The 27,727-nt window shown below is 40.1% G+C and overlaps 1 protein-coding gene across 2 annotated transcripts; it reads left to right on the plus strand.

The window, feature by feature from the left end:
- Window positions 1-245: 245 nt before the first annotated feature.
- Window positions 246-20,328, plus strand: PM20D2 (peptidase M20 domain containing 2). Of its 2 annotated transcripts, XM_019028830.4 has the most exons (7): window positions 269-1,388; window positions 4,038-4,186; window positions 7,814-7,956; window positions 9,520-9,674; window positions 13,094-13,229; window positions 16,548-16,655; window positions 16,874-20,328. In XM_019028830.4, exons 1-7 carry the CDS (start codon window positions 924-926, stop codon window positions 17,026-17,028), a joined length of 1,311 nt encoding a protein of 436 aa, XP_018884375.2. In that variant the 5' UTR covers window positions 269-923; the 3' UTR covers window positions 17,029-20,328. The 2 variants fall into 2 exon arrangements, with proteins under 2 accessions (XP_055247144.1, XP_018884375.2); XM_055391169.2 differs by lacking the exons at window positions 16,548-16,655; window positions 16,874-20,328 and adding an exon at window positions 16,171-16,529 and having other exon boundaries at window positions 246-1,388.
- The last annotated feature ends 7,399 nt before the right edge of the window (window positions 20,329-27,727 follow it).

The following is a 27,727-nucleotide window of genomic DNA, read 5'->3' on the forward strand; positions in this document are numbered from 1 at the left end:
AGAGCATGACATCTTGAATTTCTTCACTGGGTAATTAAAAAACTCAGTTATAATGTAACACCAGCTGCACATATCATGTTAGTGGAGTTCAGCATCAATTAAAATTATAAACGAAACCTGTCATATGTTCCCTTTCAAAGCTGTTCAAGACAACTGTCCAAATCAACAAAACAGTATGAATATTTACTACCATAAATCTTTTAACTCTTTGGTTTTAACTCATTTCAAATTTTTAGTTCTACTCTATTCAAATAAATTATTATATAATAGCTAATACATACCAAGAGCTTACTGCATAATCTAGCTGCTGTTCCAGACAGTAGTAACCAATGAGAAAACTGTAGAGAGTAGCTGCAGCTTTTAGTAATACAACGTCAAGGAGAAGAAAGTGGGGGCAGTACCGAAACTTACGTACAGTACCGTCGTTAGTACAGCATTGACACTGACGGCCTCCTTCAGGAAATACAAACCTTGTGAGGTTTTAATTACTAATGCTACAGAGTGGCGTTTTTCCGAGGACTGTGTTCCACTTGGTCTGTCTCTGATGGCTATTAACTAATAACCGTTCTCATTCTGCTGCTGTGGGAAATAAGCAACAACGGAAAAGTAATCGATAATCTTAGAGCATAACTCAAAGGCCAGAGCAGCCAAGGAGGTGGAAGAGTCCCGAGCCCTGCCTTCTCCACAGCACCCCCAAAACCCCACGGCGGGGCAGAGCGCCTGGTAGGGTAAGAGCGGCCGCCAGCGTTTCCCGCGGGGCGCCGGGGGCGGCCCCGGGACTGGGGGCGGTGCCCTGGGAGCTGTGTGGCCGGCGTGCGCGCTCCGCCGGGGTCCTGGAGGCCTCTGGGCGCGTGCGCGGGCGGTCGCTACCTGCGGCCGAGCCAGGGAGCGAGAGGGCGCAGAGGGCAGCGGGCTTGGGCAGCATGAGGCCCGGAGGGGAGCGGCCCGTGGAAGGGGGCGCGTGCAATGGCCGCTCCGAGCTGGAGCTACTGAAGCTGCGCTCGGCGGAGTGCATCGACGAGGCGGCCGAGCGGCTGGGGGCCCTGAGCCGCGCGATCTGGAGCCAGCCCGAGCTGGCCTACGAGGAGCACCATGCCCACCGCGTGCTGACGCACTTCTTCGAGCGGGAGCCGCCCGCGGCCTCCTGGGCAGTGCAGCCGCACTACCAGCTGCCCACGGCCTTCCGCGCCGAGTGGGAGCCGTCGGAGGCCCGGGCGCCGAGCGCCACGCCACGCCCGCTGCACCTGGGCTTCCTCTGCGAGTACGACGCGCTGCCCGGCATCGGCCACGCCTGCGGCCACAACCTCATCGCCGAGGTCGGGGCGGCGGCCGCGCTGGGCGTGAGGGGGGCCTTAGAGGGCCTCCCCAGGCCGCCTCCGCCCGTGAAGGTGAGGTGGGGCCCGGGTGCGGGACCCTATCCGACTGCCCGGGTCGGGGGCGACCCGGGAAGGGCGGGACTCTCGTGCGTCCCGCGCGCCTCGGTGCCCTCCCGCCCGGGGCAGGTGTGTGCGGGACCGCGCTAAACCTGCGGGCCTCGCCTCGGCGCAGGAGCAGAGCTGAACCCCTAGTCAAAGTCAGTTCGCGTTGCCGACCTGGCGACATCTTGCAGATTATTGTTTCCTCCTCTCTAGTTACAAACAGCTCTGCTGAGTTGTTCCCTTAGGAAAGAACTTACATCCAAGCCTGGTGTTTGTTACGGGTTATTTTTGGTAACTGAGAGAGGCAACAGCAATTTGCTGACAAGGTTGTGCTATCAATCTCAGGAGGACATAACTTTTTGTAGGGAATCCTACGGCCCCTTTTTATTCGTCTCCAAATAAATCTTTTGTTTGTGGCAGTCCTAGAAAATGTGATTCAAGTCACTGGTATTTGGATAGGAATTTTCAGTCGCTAGAACCACCAGACCCCTAGAAGTATACAAATAAAGGGGAAGTGAATGAGCATTACACGTAGATGAGTTCATCCTTAAGTCTTAATTTTTTTGTTTTATGATTTTAAGAAATACCTCGACTCTTTAAACAGGGAAATGTCGTTTATGTTTGTCGTAGGGCAAGTTTAATCCTGTGTTACTCTGCTTTTCCAGATGGTATATTCTACACTATGAGCTAAGATTCAATCGTCATTCAGTTAAGGGGAAAACAAATGTTTTATTTTCATACTCTTTAGTTCATTTCCCCCAGTGTCAGTAACCTTCCTCTTTTATCCTAACATTACATCTTTTGTGGCTTTTTCACTTTAGCTGCCTTCTTTTTTCTGTCTCTGGAGGCTCGTTTTTGCATTTGTTAGGTTTTTGTTTGGGTTGGGGGAAGCATGCTTTGCCATGTCACAAACACTGGAGAGATTTCGCTTCAACCAAGTTTTTGAAAGGTTCTGAGTAGTCAGCGAGAGACATATCGTATTTAATGAGTTAAGGGTCAAGAATGAAGAGCGGTGGGCGGATCAGTTGAGGTCTGGAGTTCGAGACCCACCTGGCCAACATGGTGAAACCCCTGTCTCTACTAAAATATATTAAAAATTAGCTGGGCCTGGTGGCTCACGCCTGTAATCCCAGCTAGTTGGGAGGCTGAGGCAGGAGAATCACTTGAACCCAGGAGGCAGAGGTTGCAGTGAGCCGACATCGCGCCACTGCACTCCATCGCTGGGCAACAGAGCGAGGCCTCCTCTTAAAAAAAAAAAAAAAAAAAAAAAAAGCGGCGGCTTCATGTCAGAGTTTGAGCACTGTAGAACCGCCAAAAAAAGCTAAAGTTTGAGAAATGTACACTTTTTTTTTTTTTTTTTGAGACAGTCTCATTCTGTCGCCCAGGCCGAGTGCAGTGGTCCTGTCTCGGCTCACTACAACCTCCGCCTCCCGGGTTCAGGCGATCCTCGTGCTTCAGCCTCCTGAGCTGGGATTACAGGTGCGTGCCACCACGCCCAGCTAATTTTTGCATTTTTTAGTAGAGACAGGATTTCGCCATGTTGGCCAGGCTGGTATCGAACTCCGGACCTCGGGTGATTCGCCCACCTCGGCCTCCCACAGTGCTAGGATTACAGGCATGAGTCACCGCTCCCGGCCCACTCTTCTAACTTCAAATGGTTGTTCTCAATTTTAGCAAGGTTAAGTTATTAATTATCTGAAAATGGAATTTAAGTTGATTTCCTTTGCAAGCCAAGACTTTTCCAGCTTGTTTCATTGTGTTCTTATACATGATCTTGAAAATACATTTGTTGTTTATTTTGATTTTTAAAATTGTTTGAAGCAGTTAAGCTTAAATATCAAAGTAAAATGTTTATTCTGTAAAGTTCTCTTTTGTTTAATTAGGTGTTTGGTGACCAATAAATCTGCCTGGTTGAACTGGTGGAATCGAATTAGTAAGTTTGTGTAATAGTTGGCTGTTTCTAACTGTGGCATTAAGACTTGTTTAATGTTCTTCATAAAGGATTAATGAGTTCAGACTTTTAAAGTAGGTAGCCCAGTAAGGAATCAGAGTTTAGGCCAGAAGATCAGGACATCTAATCCTAATTCTGCCTGAAAACTTGCTCTGTGACCTGGGGCAAGACACTTCACTCAATTCCTCAAAAACACCCCCTGTAAAATGATGATAGAGATCACCCACCTACCTCACAGGGTTGTTGTGAGGATAAGTAGTAAGTTAACAGAAAGTTCCTGACTCGTAAAGTACTTAAGAATAATTATATACATACACTGAAAGGCTTAGTCGAGAGGAACCTTTTTGAAACAAATCCTAACAAATTTTGAGGAACTAAACTTGTAGTATTTTTTTTTATCTTTGCCATTAGTTGACTTGTAAAATTGGGAAAAGCTTTTTATAGTGTCTTTAGTACATACTTTGCACCAAGTTGGTATAACAACGTACATTTTGTGATTAATTTAGCACCATTTGTTGATGCCCATCGTGTAAGCGTCATAGAACAAAACCTGTCTTAATAGGTTAAGGACTTTAATGTAGATTGTGAATACATATGCAGGTGAACCTGTTTGATATATTCCTATGAGGATTTTGTTGTTTTTCCCTGACATGAGTATTTCCTTCTAGGTAGTTGTCCTGGGAACCCCTGCAGAAGAAGATGGTGGTGGCAAAATTGATTTAATTGAAGCAGGGGCTTTTACAAATCTTGATGTTGTTTTTATGGCCCATCCATCACAAGAGAATGCTGCTTATCTACCAGATATGGCTGAACATGAGTGAGTAAATAAGTTGAAGATAAACTTCTTAGGGGAACACAGCCTATAGAATACTTTTATGTCTAAACCAGAGACGAAAACTCCACATTTGTATATTTAAGAAGTAAATTGAAAGACAATGACAAGATGTCTTGATCTGTGGAGTGACATTTGGCAAGCCTCTTCTAATTGAGATTCATTATGGTGTTCATAATTGGAGTATTAAAATAGTAGCACTTAGAAACCATAGGAATAACAAACATGTTGACAATTAAGTTCTCTTGAACTGTCAATAATCTGGTGTCTGGAAAACATCTGTCCTTTCATATGAAATTGTCTTTGCAACTGAATAGATTTGCGAGAGATCGTTCTGTTAGATATGGGAAGAAAACACACTTATTCATTTTATTTACTTTAATTTGAGTTCTTTGCAAGGAGGATAAATTATGTCCTGAGAGAGAATATGGAACATGAGTAGCTATGGTTTTTGTGGAACTTCTCATTCTGTGCTTTTCCGATTGTCTGGTGCTGAAACCTTTTATTTGTCTTTCTTTATGTTGAAGAACTCACTTTTTAGTACCTAGGAGCACACATCATTGAAGTGGTTTGGATTTTTTATACCAGAAATTTCAACCATAGTAGTAACTATAGTAGTTAATGGTCCAGGCACAAGGAGCCAGTGCTCAGCTGCTTCAGCAAAACCATGTGTTTTCCTCAGAAGTAGCTTGGTACCGAGGGAGTGATAGCAGAACCATCACAGCAGTGCTTCTAGATTGTACCCGGGTATCCCACCTCTTAGCACCTTACCAGGCCCTGTTTTCAAAGGGTGATCACTTTAACTATTAGGGTATCTTCCTTCTTATCACTGGAAATTGGTACTGTGACAGTAGGAGGGATCTTTGAACTTTGGTTTCAAGGGTGGTGGTAAACTAGTCCATCTCTAGAAAACACTGGGGATTAGAAATCTCTGCCCTTGCCTTTGACTAGAAGGGGCCTGCATATGCAGGCAGGCTCTGCAGCTCATTACCCTTCTGGGACTTAAGGTTAGGCTTCGTGGTCTTGGTTCTGAAGTCAGCACACTTGACCCCAGGCCTTCTCCTAGTATCTGCCTTCTTAGCTTTCTCATTGATCATCTTTTTTTTTTTTTTTTTTTTTTGAGGCTGAGTCTCACTCAATTGCTCAGACTGGAGTGCAGTGGCACGATCTTGGCTCACTGCAACCTCCGCATCCCAGGTTCAAGTGATTCTCCTTCCTCAGCCTCCTGAGTAGCTGGGATTACAGGCGTGCGCCACCACGCCCAGCTAATTTTCATATTTTTAGTAGAGACAGGGTTTCACCTTGTTGGTCAGGCTGGTCTTGAACTCCTAACCTCAAGTGATTCACCCACGTCGGCCTCCCAAAGTGCTGGGGTTGCAGGCATGAGCCATCACACCTGGCCTTCATTGGTCATCTTTTAAGATAGAAAAGAGAGGTCAGGTGCAGTGGCTCACACCTGTAATCCCAGCACTTTGGGAGGCCAAGGCAGGTGGATCACCTGAGGTTAGGAGTTCGAGACCAGCCTGGCCAACTTGGCAAAACCCCATCTCTACTAAAAATACAAAAATTAGCCAGGCATGGTGGTGGGCACCTGTAATCCCAGCTACTTGGGAGGCTGAGCCAGGAGAATTGCTTGAACCTGGGAGGCGGAGGTTGCAGTGAGCCAAGATCGTGCCATTGCACTCCAGCCTGGCCACCCGACAAGTGAAGCTCCATCTCAAAAAAAAAAAAGAAAAAAAAAAGAGAACAAGATCAAGAATTCTTTTTTTTTTTTAATTACTAATCCACTTTTCTTAAAAATTCTTTTTTTTCGAGAGAGAGAGAGTCTCGCTTTGTCACCCAGGCTAGAGTACAGTGGCGCAATCTCAGCTCACTGCAGCCTCTGCCTCTGGGTTCAAGGGATTCTCCTGCCTCAGCCTCCCATGGACCTGGGATTACAGGCGAGCACCACCACACCCAGCTAATTTTTGTATTTTTAGTAGAGACAGGGTCACCATGTTGGCCAGGCTGGTCTTGAACTCCTGACCTCAAGTGATCCACCCGCCTTGGCCTCCCAAAGTGCTGGAATTACAGGCATGAGCCGCCAGGCCCAACCACAAATTTCTAATGAATAAGATAAAGCAATCCTGCTGACCACCTTTCCCAAATCCAGTCCTTTTTCTAGAGGTATGTATCCTTTTCAGAGTGTTTTTGGTGTACTTATGGGACATAAATAGAATCCTGTATAAATTAAATTGTGAAAGAAGGTTTTCCTCAAGTATTCCACTCAATATATTGTTCTGGCTTTTTAAAATTAAATAGTATGTCTTGAAAATAATTCCATATAATCCTTTTCATTTTTATAATATTTATCACCAGTTGTGATGAAATTCCAGTTTTGCCAGGCCAGGTGGCTCACACCTGTAATCACAGCTCTTAGGGACGTCAAGGCAGGAGAGTCTCTTGAGCCCAGGAGTTCATGACCAGCCTGGGCAACATGGTGAGACCCTGTCTCTACAAAAAAAATAAAAAATTAACTGGGCATGGAGCACTCCTGTGGTCTCAGCTATTCATCTGTGGGAAGCTGAGGCAGAGGAGGATTGCTTGAACTTGGGAGGTGGTGACTGCAGTGAGCTGTGATCACACCACTGCACTCCAGCCAGGGTGACAGAGCGAGATGAGTACCAAAAAAAAAAAATTCATTTCAAGGTCATGGTGATAAGATATATATCAAGGAAATAACAATACAGTATCCTGAAATCTAATACGTGTTTGATGTTTTTACTTGATTTTTGTCCTGCTAATAGAATGTCTGGAATCAGTTGAGAAGAAATATCATAAGCATTCTAAGGACTCCTGAATCTAACCCATTAAAATAAGTCCAGATTGGTTTTCTAATCACCTAAATGTGGGTATTATTAATCAGGCTTAAAAAGTGTTATCAAAGCACGTCAATCACAGAGCTTTATAAGTAACTATTCAACATGCAATCCTTTCTCTAATCTTTTTTTTTTAATTGTATTAGAGCAGTTAGACTGGTGTGAGAACTTAACAGTTTATTAAAATGGAAAATATTAGTGATGTAGGCATTTTGGAACATAATAAAATATTGGATATTGGTCAGGAACAACTGCTTTAATACTAGGGTATCTTGTGATAACATTGAATATAATCTGATTTTCAGAGGTTGTCTTAACCCACTTCAAATAGTAACTCCTTTCTGTCTTTCCTGACCTTCCACCTCTTAAGACAGAATTTCTGATTTTTTACAGACTTTTGATAATAAAATCATCACAATGCTGTGTAAAAACATACAGGATCCATTTTTTTTTTTTGTAATTTCAGCACCTGATATCATATTGCCTGTTTGCATTAGATTGTGTATACATTTAATCTTTTCTCTTTTTCTCTCTTTTTTGGGAATGCTTTCTTTGTGTCAAGCACTATGTTACCTAATAATAAACTATAACTAACATAAATAAATTGCAGCGTTATTACTACAAATAATTTGCAAATCAAAAGTCCAGCAATGTGAATTAATTTTGAATAGTAGTTGGGTAATTCTGACTACCTGGATTTTCTTACTTTAGCAATAATAACAAAAGTAATTTCAAATGATTTTTTATTTCCTAGTGTGACTGTGAAATACTATGGAAAAGCATCTCATTCTGCTTCTTATCCCTGGGAAGGATTAAATGCATTAGATGCTGCTGTGCTGGCCTATAACAATCTGTCTGTGTTCAGACAGCAAATGAAACCAACCTGGAGAGTTCATGGTATGAATGTCAGATACCTTCTATAATAGATGGTGCTTGCTATAGTTCAGTGCAGTATAATTATTTAATATTCAATTTTTAAAAATTTGGAAATATTTTTGTACTTCATATGAATATTCTGATTTTTAAGCATATTTTCAGAAATTCATGTGACAGGATACTAAGATGTTTGTCTATATAGGGGTAGAAAGACAGTTTTGATTATTGTACATAAATGGAATGTCATCTTTGAGTATCAAAGATAAAGGTTTTATGTAAGGAGCTGTGTTCTTTTGGTGGGTGTTTGAAAATTGGATCTTGATTTTCCAGTTGTCCTCATTATTTCTTAATGATAACCAAATTTTGTCAATTAAAAAAAGGTATAATAACTGCTAGTTTTATTTAAGTGCTGTTAGTCCTGAGTAATATCTTTTTGTGTGATTTTTTGTTTTTGAGACAGTCTTGCTCTGTTGCCCAGGCTGGAGTGCAGTGGTGCAATCTCAGCTCACTGCAACTTCTGCTTCCTGGGTTCAAGTGATGCTCCTGCTTCAGCCTCCCAAATAGCTGGGATTACAGGCAGGCAAGCACCACCAAACCCAGCTAATATTTGTATTTTTTGCAGAGACGGGGTCTTGCTATGTTGGCCAGGCTGGTCTCAAACTCCTGGCCTCAAGTGATCTGCCCACCTCAGCCTCCCAAAGTGCTGGGATTACAGGTATGAGCCACCAAGCCTGGTCCTGAATAGTGTCTTTTAAAATTATATATATATATCACCATAATATAAATGCAGTCATAAAGTACTGTCTTGAAGGCACACATTTGTTTTTTAATTTATTTCCTTATGATTTAGGAAATTGTTATATTTTAATATCTATTCTTTACCTGATTTTGCTATAGCCTGAGGTCAATTTGTAATTGTACTTTTACCAGTTTTCCTGCTTTAGTTTCTTTAAAAGGAACAAACAGGAATGTGTAGAAATATTTTTTTAAAGTAGGTCATATGACATTGGATTTTTTGTATCTATTTTAGTTATTACTTCGAATGAATAAAAATTCTTTATAATTCCAAATAAATACATTTGTTTTGACAGTTGATAATACTTAGTGATCTTTGACCTGCATTGGTTTTTTTCTTGGCATGAAAATTATTTTTCCTAGAGCTGAATGCCATTTAAAATGCTCATGGGATTCCTGAGGTATGAGGGTAATTATAGAACCTCATACCATGGTTGGGGTATGGTAAAATCTTTTCCAGAAAGCTTAAGATGTTACTAAATTTTTTTGTGGTTATATAATTTCTAAGTTTCATTATAGTCTGGATCATAATTTCTTAACATTATATAAATTCTTTTGAATGAAGTGCATATGGATAATTATTTTTTCTTATCAGCCAAAAAATATCACCCTGTGTAAAGAAATTTCAGTTGTACAACATAACAAAATCTTTGATTGGTATATTGGTGGAGCTAGTGAGTTTAAATTATTTTTCTTTATGAACATATTGGCTGAAAAACTTAATGGGTGTATTTAAGCTTAAAGAAATGGTCACCAAGCTTAATTCTAGTAATTTGGTTCTTTTTATAGGTATAATAAAAAATGGTGGTGTAAAACCCAATATCATTCCCTCTTATTCTGAATTAATCTATTACTTCCGTGCACCCTCAATGAAAGAACTTCAAGTTTTGACCAAAAAGGCAGAAGATTGCTTCAGAGCTGCAGCTTTGGCTTCAGGGTGCACAGTAAGAACTTTTAAAAGTTAATCTAAGTTACAATCAGAGGTATATATGTGGGCTAGCGCTGTTAGATTGAAATCTAACTTGACTCTCTTATTTGGTGACATGTTGAATATGCAAAATGAATTGGCTGAATAGTTAATGTGAAAGTCTTTAATTTTTACACGTTTCATTCCTCAGTGCTTGCAATAGGGAAGATGACAGTTCATCTTACTTATATGGTAATTAGAATAATTCTGATACTTCTATGCTAGAATCCCTGCCTTTTTACAAGTTATATTCTTCCTTGTTGGCAGCTATACTTTTAGAATTGCTATATGTAGTTTCTATAAAGGAAAGTTTATGGCAAAATCAGCAAAAAAAAATTTTTTTTTTTTTTTTTTTGGTGGGGGGACAGGGTGTCACTCTATTGCCCAGGCTGGAGTGCAGTGGCACGATCTTGGCTCACTACAACCTCCACCTTCCAGGCTGAAGCAATCCTCTCACCTCTGCCTCCCACCTCAGCCAGCTGAGTAGCTGGGACTACAGGCACGCACCACCACATGTGGCTAATTTTTTGTATGTTTTTGTGGAGACAGGGTCTCACCATGTTGCCCAGGCTGGTCTCAAACTCCTGAGCTCAAGTGATCCACCCACCTCGGCCTTCTAAAGTGCTGGGATTATAGGTATGAACCACCTCGCCCAGCCAGCGAAAGCTATTTTTGAAGTTACGGTGTGTATAGTAGTGATATAAATACTATGGCTTGCTGGAATGGAAGATAAAATAGACACAGAAGTTAGTTAAGAGGTTTTATTGATTTGTTTCTGTTTCTTTGGTTTTTTTTGAGACAAAGTCTTGCTCTATTGCCCAGGCTGGAGCGCAGTGGTGCAATTTTGGCTCAACGCAACCTCCTCTGCCTCCTGGGTTCAAGCGATTCTTATGCCTCAGCCTTCCAAGTAGCTGGGACTACAGGCGCTTGCCACCACACCTGGCTAATTTTTTTTTTCTTTTTTTTTTTTGAGGCGGAGTCTTGCCCTGTCACCCAGGCTGGAGTGCAATGGTGCAATCTCAGCTCACTGCAACCTCCGCCTCCCAGGTTCAAACAATTCTCCTGCCTCAGCCTCCTGAGTAGCTGGGATTACAGGCACCTACCTCCACACCCGGCTATTTTTTTGTATCTTTGGTAGAGACGAGGTTTCATCATGTTGGCCAGGCTGGTCTCAAACTCCTGACCTCGTGATCCACCCACCTCAGCCTCCCAAAGTGCTGGAATTACAGGTGTGAGCCACCACACTGACTGGTTTTGTTGATTTGAACTATAAAGTTAGTATTTAAAATCATGTACTGTGTAAAGTGGAGTGAGTTTTAGAATTATACAAGATAAGAATCTTGCCCTAGAGGGAGCCTGTAGTCTAGTTGGAGAGACAAGATCTTGACCCATAACTCTCAGCCTAGCTAATTCTGTAACCTTTAGAAATGTTTAGTGTCTTTGGCTCTCCATTTTCTTGCTTGAAAAATGGAGATAATAACAATCTATCTTAGGATTCTTGTGAGAATTAAGTGAGATAATGTTTCTGAAGGGTTTAGAGCCCAGCCTTCATTTATATTGCCTTATTTTTTTCTGTTCTTATTAGTCTAGAGATGTATGATTGATTCACATAGTAGCAGTATCTCACAGTAGCAGTAATTCTCAGAAAGCATATGTTACGTGTCCTGAGAATAGTGTGGAATGTGTTGTGAGGATCAGAGGTGGGAAAGAGTGGTCTGGGGCTGTTAACCTTGGAGGAAGGTTTTGTGGAAGACTGTAGACCTGAACTGAGCTTTGAAGGGTGATCATACTTTCAGATATGCATGGGAAAGACAGAGACTGACAGTTCTTAGGGAATATAGTCAGCAAAGATAAGAATATAGAAGCTCGTGTTGTGTTGTAGTTAATTGATAAACATATGGACAGATGTAGGAGCAAAGATGTATTCTCATATGCCACTAGAGAAGATGGGTATAGTGAATGAAAACTGTGAAATGTCCATAGCCGAGGGCAGTAAAAACTAAATATTTATTCCCTTGTTTATTTGTAATTATAAATATTTATTTGTGAAATACTTATGCATGTGAACTATTATCATTAGGCAATATCTCAAGGTGTACAGTATTCCCTTATGGCAAGGTTTGTTGTTATTGGATTTGAATCTATATTTAATTTAATTTATTTATTTTTGAAGTTTTTTGTAGAGATAGGATCTCCCTGTGTTGCCCAGGCTGGTCTCAAACTCCTGGGCTCAAGTGATCCTCGTGCTTTGGCCTCCCAAAGTTCTGGGATTGCAGGTGTGAGCCACCTTGCCTGGCCTAAATCTATATTTTAAATAATCTTTTAGTAATTTCTTATATTTTGGCTGACTTGTAAGGTTTGATTTGGTTGTCATAATTTCTACCGTAGATGTTGCTAAGAATAAAAGAAATGTCATCTCTGCCATTTTATGATTGGCTTTTGCTAATATTGGTTTGAGGGAATATTGCCAATTTTTATTTAATCAAAACTGAATCTGTAAATCCACTTAACTGGGCACATAAAAGCTGCTTCCATATCTTTATATACTGAAATTAATAAATGAGGACTGTTGTCAACCCTTCCTCATTGTAAATCTTCTACATTTCCCTCAGAGTACTTTTCTACCTCTCACACCAGCCAGTGATGTCAGTGTCAGTTTGCATATTGAATATTAGTAAAGCTTAATTTCTTTTTTTTGGAGACTGAATCCTAGAGCAGTGTTCCTCAGAGTGTGGTTTTTGGGTCACCTATGTCAGAATTACTTTGAGGTGCTGGTTAAAATAAAAATTAGGCTGGGTGCAGTGGCTCATGCCTGTAATCCCAGCACTTTGGGAGGCCGAGACGGGCAGATCACATGAAGTCAGGAGTTTGAGACCAGCCTGGTCAACGTGGCAAAACCCCATCTCTACTAAAATACAAAAACAATTAGCTGGGCTTGGTGGCGGGCGCCTGTAATCCCAGCTACTTGGGAGGCTAAGGCAGGAGAATCACTTGAACCTGGGAGGCGGAGATTGTGGTGAGCTAAGATCGCACCACTGCACTCCAGCCTGGGCAACAGAGTGAGACTCCATCTCAAAAATAAAATAAAAATTTCTGGGCCCTTCTCATACCCTATCTAGGTGACTGAAGTTGACACTTGCTAGCTAGTATAGAGCTTGGTGACATTGTGGGGTTTAGTGTGTATACAACATAAAAGAGATAGAGTCCTAGGAACCCTTGTTATAGAAAATAAATCTTTTTTCTTTTTTAAGGTAGGAGATTTGAGAGTGTTTATATCTGGAAGGGAAAGTATCTTCTCTTAAAACCTCTTCCTATTAGAGAACAATCACTGGTTTGAAAATTAGATAGTGAATTTGAGTTTTTTATTTCAAAATTTGTTTTGCAATTTTTTATTAGGTGGAAATTAAAGGTGGAGCACATGATTATTACAATGTTCTTCCCAATAAGAGCCTATGGAAAGCCTACATGGAAAATGGAAGAAAGCTAGGAATAGAATTCATTTCAGAAGATACAATGTTGAATGGCCCTTCAGGTAATTAAGTGTTTTTTTATATATTGAGCTATTTGAGGAAGAGAAATACCATCTTTGGTTAAATTGGTTGTATTTAATGGTTTGGGAGGTCGGGAGGTACTACTGACGTTTTTAATATTTTCACAAACTTTATGGTTAGGGGAAAGATACTAATGGACTCTTAAGTGAGTGTAGAATGTCAAATGAGCAGACTTGATTTTAGAAATAGTCAACCTACATTTTTGTCTGTATTCTAAATATTTTCTAGTGTTTAAGTTTCGTTAGTTTTAATTTTTAAGTAAGTTGCTAAGGTAGGATATAGAATTTTAATTCATTCTCAGTCATCACAATAAGCAGGTTACTAAGTATTTAGTTATCTGGGGCATTTTCAGTTTCTGAGGAGCAACAGACAGCTAGAATTGAAATAAGCATATTTGGGGTTATGTTAGTTTTTTTTTCCTTTTAAAAGCATATTATTACTAATATATTTGCAAGTTAGAGATGTATCATCTGTTTTAAAAATAGATGTTGTTGAAGTAGGCCCAAAAGGACTTGGTGGTGAAAATGGGGTGTCAATGTCATTCATTAAGATAAGGAGTTCAAGAGAAAGAGCAGGTTAGGGTAAGAGGGGGTTGTTTTAAATTATTAGTATGTTAAACTTGAGGTGCTTATAGTATTTCTAAGTGGAGCTGTTCAGTACCTGTTAAATCTAGAACCCAAAAAGATGTCTAGTTTGGAGATGTAGGAGTTGTCCATATATGAAAGGTAATAGAAGACATAGATGTCGATGAGGTTGCCCAAATACATAGAGGAAGAAGATTGCCAGAGATCAGACATTGGCAGTCAACGAAGTGGTGAGAGAGAAAGCCAGACAATCAGGAGAGAGGAGAAGTCATGGAAGCCAAGGGAGAAGAAAACTTACAGAAGAGAAGGAGGCATAAATCATGTCAGGTGCTGTAGAGACTGAATAAGATGAATATGGTCTAGTGTCCACTGGACTCTAGTAATTAGAAATTCATGAATTGTCTGGAAGAAAATAGTACAAGACCAGTGGTACCAGATGCTGGGTCTCACTTCTCTACCCAGGGCATTGACTGCTGAGATAGTGGAAGTAGCAAATGAAGACTATTCTTTTTCAAGAGAGTTAGCGTTCAAGGAAAATAGAAAGAGTGGATACAAGCTTGAGGGAAATATGGAAAAGAAAATAGTTTTTAAGGGAAGATACTTGAGAAGTAGATGTAATGTTTAGGAAGGAGGTCAGGGAGTTCAGAGACTTTCCCTCTAGGAAGTAGCACACAGTGAGCATTGAGCTGGTAGGGCTGAGGGATTGAGAGAGAATTGCCACTGAGAGGAGTTGTCCAGGGACATCAGAGTTTCATGTTTTCTTTTGTTCTGGACAGCATGAGAGCTCAGCTCAGCATGGTTCTGTTCTTTACCCTAGCAGGTTTCTGCAGTCTAGCTGAAGAAGGGAAGACACATGGCCTGGTCTACCCCGGGTTTGGGTTTTATATAATGGACAAAACAGTAGGATAAAGTGGCTGTGATTTTGGTATGATTTGTGGGTTCTAGGGTCTAGTTCCACAAGTAAGATCTTAAAATATGCAACAGGTTTTTTTTGTCCATCCTTTTTTGTTTTATTTTGTTTTTACACTCAGACTCTTTAGACTCTTTAAACACTGGAGAGGCTTTTTCCATCCTGTTCACTGATGTCCCATTACTGTGCATCCTCAGTGTCTGGAGCCGTTTCTGGCACAGTTAAGTGCTTAGTGAATATTTTCTGAAGCAGTACTTCTATAGAGGCTACTATGCCTCAAAGTCTGGCCTCAGTCTGCATTTACCACATAACTAGCAGCTGTGAGACTATCGGCATGTTATTTAATACCCATAAGCCTTGGTTTCTTCATGTTTAAAATGGAAACTGTTCTAAGTGTTAATGAGAATACATACAAAGCACTTAGGATTGTGTTTGGAACGTAGTATTCCAGATAAATGTTAGCTACTCTTTGTCACATATTCCTTTATTCTCTTACCAATCACTGTGTAGTCTCACTTTGCCTGCATGGTGTTTGACGTGTAATAAACATTCAGTAAATATCCATTGAGTGAACATAAGACTTTGTTTTTACTGTGATTTATTCAACAAGTGTCTGTGTGTCAATCCTGTGAGAAGCTAGATGCACAGTCATTTCAAATACTATTTCTTGCCTCATACAGCCTCATAATTTAGTTTCTGACATAAGCATGAACCAAATCATCCAATACATGGAAAATTAAAAAGTACTGTAAAGGAGAGTAATACATCTCTGTGAGAGCTTATGCTAGAGGAATTTCACTTTATGGGAAGGTGAAGTAAGTAAGGCTTTGCTGAGGAAATGATGCTTAAGATGGAATTTGAAGGTTAAGTAAGAGTTACAGAGATGATGCAGGGATAGCATGTGCAAGGGTCCTGTGACGGGGAGAGCATGGTGAGTGTCTAGAGCGGCTAGGGCATCGAGAGTAGTGGGAACGCGGTATGAGATCAGGTTGGAAAGGTGAATGAAGATTGAAAAAAAAAAGACGGCAAATAGAGTAGATGCTGCTAGACCAATTAGGAAACTTCTCGTTCAGGCAAGAGATAATGATAGCATAGGCTGGGGACAGGTGTTGGTGATGGTGATGCAAAGAGCGTTAGGATTCTCAGATATTTGGCAGGTACTGTTGATAGGTGGAGTGGAGGTAGAAGAGAAAGATCATGAGTTTGACTTTAGATATGTTAAGTTTGATCTACCTTGAAGACATCCAAGAGAAGATACCAGACTGGCAACTGGATGTATGAGCATGGAACTTAGCAGAGACTGGGAAGAGATTTGAGTTGGTGGTGATTTGAAGCAATACATACGGACAAAATCTTGAGAAAGAATATGCAGTAAGAAGAGAAAGGGGCCTGGAATGGAGTCTCCCGTAACTAATATTTCATCGTCAGGTAGAGGGGGCTCTATCCCCAAGAGAGACAGAAGAAGGGGCCATCAGAGAGGCAGAAGGGAAGCCATGCAAGTGCTGTGTCACAGAAGAGAAGAAAGGGAGTAGGTGGCAGTGTGGAGTGCTGGCCAAGAGGGCCAGTAAAAGCCGTGAGACAAGGTGAGGGCAGGTTTGCAGTGACCTTCATGAGAGATGTGACTGATACAGGGGAGTGGGTGGCAGGCTCAGTGGAAGGTGAGCCCATGAAAGCATGAGCATACGGACAACTCTCCAAGAAGCTCACTTCTCTGAGTCTCTTCTAACAGGGACTGTGACTTCATAACTCCAGAATACTTAACCACATATACTTAAATAGACTTTTGTTACTTTGTGTGTTCCAAGGATCTACGGATTTTGGAAATGTTACTTTTGTGGTTCCTGGAATTCATCCATATTTTCACATTGGATCTAATGCCTTGAATCATACTGAACAGTACACTGAAGCTGCTGGTAAGTGTTGTTGGATGTGACTGTTTTGGCACACACACTCTTCTTCTGGTAGTAGCTGCCTTTCTGTTTAACCTACTATTTCACTACATAACATCACCTCAGTAAATACTGCACTGTGGTGGGCAGTTGGAGAGCCAGTTGAGATACGGATAGCTAACCTGTGAAATTAAATACAGCTTAAATAAGTAAGGAGGTATTTTATTTTCTCTACCTTTTAGGGTCACAGGAAGCTCAGTTCTACACTTTGCGGACGGCCAAAGCTCTGGCAATGACGGCACTGGATGTTATTTTTAAACCAGAGTTACTGGAAGGAATCAGAGAGGACTTTAAACTGAAACTTCAAGAAGAACAGTTTGTAAATGCAGTAGAATAAAAGGAAGACTTAGGGGCCACTTATAAATCAAGAAGACGTGATGATTTTTTTCTTTTAATCTCTTTTAATGAAGGCATGCTTGTTTTTTAATCTTAAAGGAGTAAAATTCTTTTTACCTGATAAGTGAGGACAGGGTGTGGAGAAAACATATTACCTCATATCTAAAGTGAAAATTTTTGCAAATCCGTACTTGATAGGATTATGATATTACAGGAGCTGGTATGTGATGCCATTCTTTCTTTTTTTTTCCCCCGCAACCACTCACCTTCACAGTAGTGATACTATTTCTTAACCTGGAGGATACATGGCATCATTTTTATAAAATGTGTTAATAAACCTTTTTATAAGCCTTAAATGTTATGTGTATTTTTAAAAGCTTAAGAGATTTCAAACCTTATATTCAGAACTGACACCCATGAGAGTGTTTTGTGGTATAGGGTGGTAAACTTGTTCTCTAATCGTATATTAATTCCTCTACAAGATTGTATATTTGAAGCCAGTGTCTTTCTTTTTTTTTTTTTTAAGATAGAGTCTCGCTCTGTTGCCCAGGCTGAAGTGTAGTGGCACAATCTCGGCTCACTGCAACCTCTGCCTCCCAGGTTCAAGTGATTCTCCTGCCTCAGCCTCCCAAGTAGCTGGGATTACAGGTGTGTGGCACCATGCCCAGCTAATTTTTGTATTTTTAGTAGAGACGGCATTTCACCATGTTGGCCAGGCTGGTCTCGAACTCCTGACTTCAGGTGATGCACCTGCCTCGGCCTCCTAAAGTGCTGGGATTACAGGCATGAGCCACCGCACCCGGCCTGCCAGTGTCTTTTTAATACACGTGTGTTGGTATTTTTAAATTGTTACAGTATCTAGCATATTGCTTACTCTGAATATTCAGTACTTTTTGAATAAGCAAATATTGCTTCCTTGCTTGGAATCATCAGAGTTTAAAGTAGCTTCGTGGATGGACCATGATCCTAAGATGAGTTTTAATTTTGTGTTTATAGTCATCTCTTGTACAACCTGGAGAAGAAAAGATATACTTACTACTTTGCTTCAGGTACACATAAGAAAACCTCTTTTTTAAAAAAATTTTTATTTTTTTACATAATAGAGACAGGGGCTCGCTGTAGCTTCCAGGCTGGCCTCAAACTCCTGGGCTCAAGCAATCCTCCTGTCTTGGCCTCCCAAAGTGTTGGGATTTCAGGTATGAGACACCACAGCTGCCCATTTTTGCTTGGTTTTTTAATGGGCAGGTTCTTGCTCTCCCAGGCTGGAGTGCAGTGGTGTAATCACAGCTCACTGCAGTCTCGAACTCCTGGACTCAAGCAGTCCTCCCACCTCAGCCTCCTAAAGCACTGGGATTACAGGCTTGAGGCACTGCACGTGGCCCTGACTATTTTTTAAAAAGGTTAGGCTTAGTGCAAAGTTTAAAGTTATATGATTCTTAAAATACTGAATTAGTTTCTAAACTAAACTAGAGGTATAGGTGGACCTGCTTGAGGTATCTTTGTTTTTATGGAACGTTTTTATTACATGCCTTTATAATTTTTCATTGTTCACACCCTGTACTGAAACTTTTTTCTCAAATACCAACTCTTGGCTATGTTAAATTTGTAGACTTTAAAAGATGTTATCTAAATTAATGGTTTAAATATACAAATTGAGAATATTTTCTTTTTAGTGGCAATTTTAAAAGCAGGCCTTAATATGGGACCTGCTTTTAAAGTAAAATATGTGGTACTATGAATTACTAAATTGCTATATACCATGTAATAGTGAGTATAGCTAATATTTAGTATGCCTTTTAAAAATTTTGGACTGCTTTTCGGTTTTAACAAATTCTCCACATTATGTGAACTGCTCAAGAAATTTTCCCTTTTTAATTGCCTCTATAGCACTCATAAGAGCTAGGGCATTAGGATAAACTAGAATATTTTATGTTTATGAATACTTGTATAAACTTAAAAGTGTTTTGATTTCCCACAATTTCCCAAAGGAATGTTTATTTATTAAGAGTTGTGTTGATAATTTAACTGTTACAATTTCAGCAGTTGAATTCGGTGAACATTGGTTGAGGAGTGCCTATTTCTAAGCACTGGGTGTAAGAAGAAAAGAAACTTGCAAAAGGAAGAGCTAAGATTAACATAATTTCTTTGGTTTTTCTATTGCTTGTTATTATTATGTAAAAACTGGGTGGCAGTTCACAAGGAAGATTGTTGTAACAGAATAGTGACAACCAATAGTTTTTTGATCATTAAATCAAATTTTGTAAACAGTGGCAGGAGCATGGACTTAAAACAAGGCTTGCTTATTTGGTTTTGTCAAAATTTTACGAAAATATATGATATATATTTATACTAAAAGTATATAATCCTTAGATTTAGAAAAGCAATCAGTTAATGTCTTTAGCACACTAAAGCAGTATTAAACACAGGTACAAGTTGGAAATTGTAGAAAACTGAAAGAAAACAAAAGACAAAATGTCTATGGTAGGGAATAAAAGAGTTTAAGATATTATGTAAAATTATGTGTATTTTCTTCTCTTTTACATAAATTGTTTGTGAAAAGTGTGCTCAACTTTTTTACAAGAGTGATATTAATTTGGATTTATTTTTCAATATAATTTGGAGACGCTTTGTTATCCAAATAAAATTGATGAGTTTCTGTGCCTGTAAAAAAAAAAAAAAAAAAAAAAGACACTGTTGCATGCCCCAGAAAGCTTGTGGTGGGTGGTAAGTTCTCACGAGATTTATTTATCTGAGCAACATTGGGACTGAGGGAACATCTGAAAGCTATCATCTTGAAAATTTTTGAGGAAGTGTTTCTGAAATATTTAAAAATACTTAAGTCAGTCATTTTGAACAGAAGAAATTGATGCAAAAAGTTTTTTTTTTTAAGGATGATTGTCTAATTTTGTAATATGTTGTTTTTTAAAAACCTGTCTGATGGTGTTTTATACATTTCTAACTTTTTACCTGAGTTATCTCTTTAGTCTTTTGGAAAATATCCTACACAATACTAACCTTTAAAACTATCAAATTTTTGTTGTAAGATAAATGTTATCTTTGTACTAGATAGCAACCCTTTATAAGGTTGTAAGGTATGATAAACTGCTTATTTTTTTACATACTTCATAGCAAGCGTTTTGCAGTCCAATTATATAGTTGAGGATGGTATATTTTGATATGTATGAAGTTAATATTTTCAAGTAAGCAATCAGTCTACTACCATCAGATTATAAGCTTTTTTGTAATAATAGGTACATAAAATGTGTATGAAAAATCTATAATAAACAAGTTTATCTGATAGCAATTGTCTTGCTTTTTTAATAACATGAAGATATATGTACGAAGATGAAGCACAATCATCCAAATCCATTGTGATATACTATACTTTTTCTTACGCATCAGTATCATAGATGTTGACTTGCTTTTCCACTATGTGTCAAATATTTTAAAAGAACAATTAAGTTCTTTTGTTTAAAAATGAATGTTTCACTAGTCTCAGAAGCTAAAAAATTGCAGTGCAAATTGTACGTGGCAGGAGGTAAATACATATAGTATTGAGTTTCCTTTTTTAAAAAAAGTTTACACATTTAATACAGAGTAATTCCATATAATAACACAAATGCAATGGAACAGGTTTTTGGATCCTGGCTAAAGTATAAGTGCCTCATATGAGAAAAGTCACAAATGTCCATGTTTCTTTGTTTAAACTGGTTTTTTATTTTTATTCTTATTTTTGGAGACAGGTTCTCACTGTCACCCAGGCTGGAGTACAGTCAGTGTTGTGATCATGGCTCACTGAAGCCTCATCTTCTAGGCTCAAGCAATCCTCCTGCCTCAGCCTCCTGAGTAGCTGGGACTATAGGCATGTGCCCGGCTAATTTTTAAACTTTTTATAGAGATGGGGTCTCAAACTCCTGAGCTCAAGTGATCCTCCTGCCTTGGCCTCCCAAAAGACTAGGATTAGGGCATAAGCCACTGTGCCCAGCCTTAGACTGGCTTTCAAAATAGAGCCCAAATCTGTTCTTTTTAAAAGAGATTAATATGTAAGATTAGCTTTTGTTAGTTCAATAGATCAAAGCACCTAACCACCTTAAAAGAGAAACCTCAGAAATACAAAATAGAGAAGATTATCAGGTCAGGGTCTTAAGTGGACAATAATCAACTTGTTGAGGTCAGAGTAGATATTGCCTCCCTGGATGAACAATCGCATTTGGGAGTTTGAATTTTTTTTCTATTTGTTGTGTTGTTGGTCACTGACAACATATATAGCTCAAGAGAATGGGAAAGAGTTAAAAACTTGCATCTTTTCCATTTGCGTTTATTTAAGATGAACCAAAGCTTCTAAATTGACTCACTGTTATTGCCTGAAATGATAAGGATTCAGGATTAACAGTAGCCTCATGGCATGTCATCTGGTCTGGCACTTTCTTTGAAGAAAGATTATGTGTTAGAGCATGGAACCTTAAAGAGTTTGATTAGAAGCTGAATAAAAATCCTTGAGTATGAATACTTAAGAGTTTGCTCATTGGGCTGGACACGGTGGCTCACGCCTGTAATCCGGCACTTTGGGAGGCCGAGGTGGGTGGATCACCTGAGGTCAGGAGTTCGAGACCAACCTGGCCAACATGGTGAAACCCTGTTTCTACTAAAAAAATATAAAAATTAGCTGGGCGTGGTGGTGGGCACCTGTAATCTCAGCTACTCGGGAGGCTGAGGCAGGAGAATGGCTGGAATCCAGGTGGCAGAGGTTGCAGTGAGCCGAGATCGCACCATTGCACCCCAGCCCGGGCCAACAACAGTGAGATTCTGTCTCAATGAATGAATGAATGAATGAAAGTTTGCTCATTGCCTGAGAGCAGGATAGGATGCCAGGAAGAAGTGAACTCAGATGCCATTGAAACCTAATGCTTTAAACTAATATCCAAGTCCCGTTATCTCTGAACGTGTGTGGCAGTAAATGATTGTTGAGCCATGACATTTCTTCAGATATGGAGCAGTTACTCACAGCACCTATTTGGTGTGCTTGCCATAGTTTTTGAAGGCATATAGGTGGGTTGTGTGTTCTTTAAGAAAAAAGATCCCTTGTAAAAATATATAAGAATAGTTTATATTAGAAAATCCAGGCTGGGTGCGGTGGCTTACGCCTGTAATCCCAGAACTTTGGGAGGCCAAGGTGGGCGGATCACCTGAGGTCAGGAGTTTGAGACCAGCTTGGCCAACATGGTGAAACCCTGTCTCTACTAAAAATACAAAAATTAGCCAGGCGTGGTAGTGAAGTAGTCCCAGCTACTCAGGAGGCTGAGGCAGGAGAATCTCTTGAACCTGGGAGCCAGAGGTTGCAGTGAGCCAAGATTGTGCCAGTGCACTCCAGCCTGAGCAACAGAGCGAGACTCCATCTCAAAAAGAAAAAAGAAAATCCCAGGCAGAAAGAGATTACAACCATGATTAAGCATTTTCTCCAAGCAGATTTGAGACTATGCTTCCCAGCTTCTGATGTTGCCGCTACCCCCCACCTACCCTCTGCTACTTTCCTTTTTTATAATGTTTCTTATTTTTTGTTTGTTTATTTTGAGAAAGGGTCTCACTAGGTCACCCGGGCTGGAGTGCTGTGGGGTAATCAGGGCTCAGTGCAGCTTCAACCTCCTGGGCTCAAGTGATCCTCCCACCTCAGCCTCTGGAGTAGCTGGGGCTCCAGGTGTGCACCACCATGCCTGGCTAATTTTTAAAAAAATTTTGTAGAGATGGGGATCTTACTACATTGCCCAGGCTGGTCTCGAACTCATGGGCTCAAGCAGTCCTCCTGCCTCAGCCTCCCAAAGTGTTGGGATTTCAGATGTGAGTCACTGTTCCTGGCCCCGTCTGCACTTTTTAAATTCTCCTGGCCTAAAGTTCCACTGATGATGATGAGCCCTGGAATTTTGAGGTCAATAATCCTGTAGCTGAATGTCAGAGAAGTCTAATTTTTTTAACAGAATAATTTTAATAATATAATTACATCATTTAAATCAAGTAGCTGATAATGTAATCGCCCAATGGGTTCTCCTTGCCCACTGCCCAGATAGAGCTGATTTATCAAAATGGGAGTTGCAATAGAAAGGAGTTTAATTTACACAGAGCTAGGCTAAACGGGTGAACAGAGATTTAATACTCAAATTAGTCTCCCTGAAAATCTGAAGACTGGGGTTTTTTAAGGCTGATTTGGCAGGTTGGGGGTCAGGGTGGTGAGTGCTGATTGGTCAGGTCGGAGATGCAATCATAGTGGGGCCCGAGTGGGTTCTTGCTGAATTCTGTTCCTGTGTGGGATCACAGAGCTGGTTGAGCCAGATGGAAAATGGGTCTGGGTGGCTCCGGCTGGTGCATCAGAATGGGGCTCTGAAGAAAACCTCAAGCACTGATCTTAGGTTATCCCTAGGAACAATTAGGGAGGTTCAGGATCTTGTGGCCTCTGGTTACAATGACTCCTAAACCATAATTTCTAATCTTGTGGCTAATTTGTTAGTCTTAACAAAGGCAGCCTGGTCCTCAGGCAAGAAGGGGGTTTGTTTGGGAAAGGGTTGTTATCTTTGTTTCAAAGTTGTATAAGTTCCTCCCAAAGTTAGTCTGGCCTACACCCAAGAATGAACAAGCGCAGTTTGGAGGTTAGAAGCAAGATGGCGTCAGTTAGGTCAGATCTCTCTCACTGTCGTAATTTTCTCACCTATAATTCTTGCAAACATGGTTTCAATAATACAATCCAGGGAAGTGGGACTTTTTTTTTTAGATTCAGGGGGTACATTTGCTTGTTTACATGGGTATTATGTGTAACATACATACATGTATACATGCAATACATACTACCTACAATGTCCAATGGACATTGTATCCAATAGGTAATTTTTCAACTCTCACCCTCCTCCCTCCCTACCCCCTTTTGGAGTTCCCAGAGTCTATTGTCTCATCTTTATGTCCATGTGTACCTTTTGTTTAACTCCTACTTAAAAGTGAGAACATGAGATACTTATTTTCTGTTTATGTGTTCTGTTTCTGTGAGGATAATGGCCTCCAGCTCCATCCATGTTGCTGCAAAGGACATGATTTCATTCTTTTTTATGGCTGTGAGAAGTCCAATCTTATGAATAAAGCAATAGTCCAGCAAGAAGTAAAATACTATATCGCTTAGAAAGGGCAGCTGTCTGAAATCTTTCCAGTGAGCCCCAGCTGCACTTCATTTTATTTCCTGCCTGTGAGATTCCCCTGTATTCTATTTCTTTTTTAAGCTAGTTTGAGTGGGTTACTGTTCATACAATCAAATATCACTAAGGTATAGTTTAATACCCTTTCCTGATTTTTTTAAGTCTTAAAAAGCTAGGGACCTAGAGTTGTACTACCATAATATAATAAAGAAAATTGATCTCAAATCAACCTCATTCTATATGCTCATTGTTAATGTAAGGAAATAGTCTGTGATAGGAATATAAGGAGTATTCATCACAATATTATTATTTCTTTCAATACTAGGGGAAAGATTGAATTGTATATCCATAGTATGGAGTTATTATAATGGCTACAAAATGTGGAGAGTTTTTAGTAGAAAAATGATAATGCTGTGTTTTGGAAAAGAAAAAATTAATCTGCCTTCTAAAACTTGGTGAACTTTACAGGTTACTCCCCTGCCAAAAAACAAACAAACAAACAAAAATCAACACTTAAATCCTAGGTAACTCGGATTCATACTCCATTAGAATTTAAAAAAAAAATTAACTGAGCTTTGTGGTAGAGGAATATTTTAAAGATATATTCCTGAACAAACATTTCTTCCTATTTTGAAGAGACAATTGTGTTCTTTAAAGCTGGGCTTCTGCTAGGCACGGTGGCTCGTGCCTGTAATCCCAGCACTTTGGGAGGCCAAGGCAGGCGCATCACCTGAGTTCAGGAGTTTGAGACCAGCCTGGCCAACATGGTGAAACCCCATCTATATTTAAAAATACAGAAATTAGCTGGGTGTGGTGGCCCACACCTGTAATCTCAGCTACTCAGGAGGCTGAAGCAGGAGAATCCCTTGAACCTGGGAGGTGGAGGTTGCAGTGAGCCAAGATGGCACCACTCTACTCCAGCCTGGGTGACAGAATAAGACTCTGTCTCAAGAAAAATAAAAATTAAAAATTAGGAAAAAAAAAAAAGCTTGGTGTTTGAAGGTGCAGACCCTAGGGGGATAGTTTAACAATTTCTTTGAGATCAATAGATCAGCTATAGCTCTTAACACAGTGCTTAGCACATATAATAAACGCTCAATATGGAATAAGTTGTTGAATGCATAGATGCAACACTCATCATTTTCTGTGAATGACAAAGGTGTGTGGTTATGAGAACCTAGTTTAGAGCTTTGCTAACTTGAATGTGTATATGAATCACCTGGGGATCTTGTTAAACTACAGGTTCTAATTGAGTGGGTCTGGGATGGGGCCTGAGAGTCTGCTTCCCTGACATGTTCCAAGGTAATGCCAGTGCTGCTCTGGGGATACTGTGAGTTACAAGAACCTAATTGTAATTATCTCAATTAAAAATAGGTGCATTGAGGCTGGGCGTGGTGGCTCATGCCTGTAATCTCATCACTTTGGGAGGCCGAGGCAGGTGGATCACCTGAGGTCAGGAGTTCAAGACCAGGCTGGCCAACACAGTGAAACCCCATCTCTACTAAAAATATAAAAGTTAGCCAGGTGTAGTGGCAGGTGCCTGTAATCCCAGCTACTTGGGAGGCTGAGGCAGGAGAATCGATTGAACCCAGGAGGCAGAGGTTGCAGTGAGCCAAGATCATGCCATTGTACTCCAGCCTGGGTGACAGAGCGAGACCATCTCAAAAAAAAAAAAAGGTGTAGTGATTACCCAAAAGTGGAAATCCAACTTGAGGAATGCCTGGGAATTAAATTGTGTTATGGAAAAGTATTACAAAATAGGAAAATAGTTCTAATGTTGTACCTTAAATTTTTAGTTTTTAGGTAAAGCTACCCAATATATTTGAGTATAATCAAAGCATATATCATAACTAAAGACCATTTTGCAAAGACTGTTAACTATTTGGGATGGCAAAGCCAGCAACTTTATAGCTAGGTTCATATTAAGCTGTAGTTACAGTGTTTTGGAGACAAGCCAGAACACTAAAATAAGGATAGTTATGTGCAGAGGCATAACATGAGAAACAGTACCAATTTGGGGTGAAGACTGAGAAATTTTCAAAGATCATTTTTTCTTCTCTCATCATGCTTGAACTGTTTCTCTGCACATGTCATTAACTGGGCAATATAAAGTTGATTGCTTTCCAATAGAAAGTCTAAGAGGGCCAGGCATGGTGGCTCATGCCTGTAATCCTGGCACTTTGGGAGGCCAAGGTGGGCAGATCACATGAGGTCAGGAGTTCCAGACCAGCCTGGCCAACATGGTGAAACCCTGTCTCTACTAAAAATACAAAAATTAGCCAGGTGTGGTGGCAGGCACCTGTAATCCCAGCTACTCAGGAGGCTGAGGCAGGAGAACCGCTTGAACCCGGGAGGTGGAGGTTGCAGTGAGCCGAGATCACGCCATGCCATTGTACTCCAGCCTAGGGTGCAAGAGCGAGACTTCGTCTAAAAAAAAAAAAGAAGAAGAAGAAAGTCTAAGAGAAAGAAACCACTGGAAAATTACAAACAGAATCCTGTTATAACATGCCTGAATGAGATTTAAAACTTGGCCTTTGAACAACAGAAATCTTGGCACTGCAGCCAGTAACATTTCCTAAAGCAACTTCTGCCTCTTTAATTCTTCTCAATTCCACTCACCTCTCACCCTGCAACTAATGTCTTTTTCTTTGGAATCTATCATTTTTAGGAACAATGTTTTGGAATGACATTCATCTGGGTTCTACATTGCAACAAAAAATTAAATTTGAGGTTGTATTTTTTATTCGTTGCTGGACTTTCTTTCTTGCTCCAGTGGGTTTTCCTCAGTGTTAATGACCACTTCTAGAAATGTCAATTAAAATTTTAAGACACGGAAATGGTGGGAATTTGAGAGGATTTACTTTTTGCACCTCTTTATGGCTTGTGGTTCCCTGTCTTATGTTTATTTTTATTTATTTATTTATTTATTTATTTATTTATTTATTTATTTATTTTGAGACAAGGTCTTGCTTGTTGCCCAGGCTGGAGTGCAGTGGTGCAATCTCAGGTCACTGCAACCTCCACCTCCTGGGCTCAAGCGATCCTCCCGCCAGTGCACCCTACCACACTCAGCTAATTTTTTTTTTAAGTTTTTTTTTTTTTTTGGTAGAGACGAGGCTCTCTGTTAGAGACCAGGCTGGTCTCAAACTCCCAGGCTCAAGCCATCCTTGCACCTCAGCCTCCCGATGTGCTGGGATCACAGGTATGAGTCACTGTGCCTGGCTGTCCTGTCTAATTTTTAGTTTTCAAAACAAATTAGATTTTTAAAATGTTTAAAGGACTTTTGTTTATTGGAGAATCACAAAGTTTAGATAGGTACATGAGGGTTCAGTCTACAAAATGCCAAAGCAGTTATTCAACTCAGCATACCAAACTGTCTGACATTGTATACACTCAAAACATATTGCCTAAATTTGTATCTTTCAGTCATTCGGGTTGTGTTTAACTCCATTTGGACTGAAATGGAAGTTTTTCACTTTTTGTTTTGCCCTGCTAACTAGATTTTAAATTTCCAATTTTTTTAAATTT

This window comes from Gorilla gorilla, chromosome 5, assembly GCF_029281585.2.
Source record: "Gorilla gorilla gorilla isolate KB3781 chromosome 5, NHGRI_mGorGor1-v2.1_pri, whole genome shotgun sequence".
Classification (NCBI taxonomy): Eukaryota; Metazoa; Chordata; class Mammalia; order Primates; family Hominidae; genus Gorilla; species Gorilla gorilla.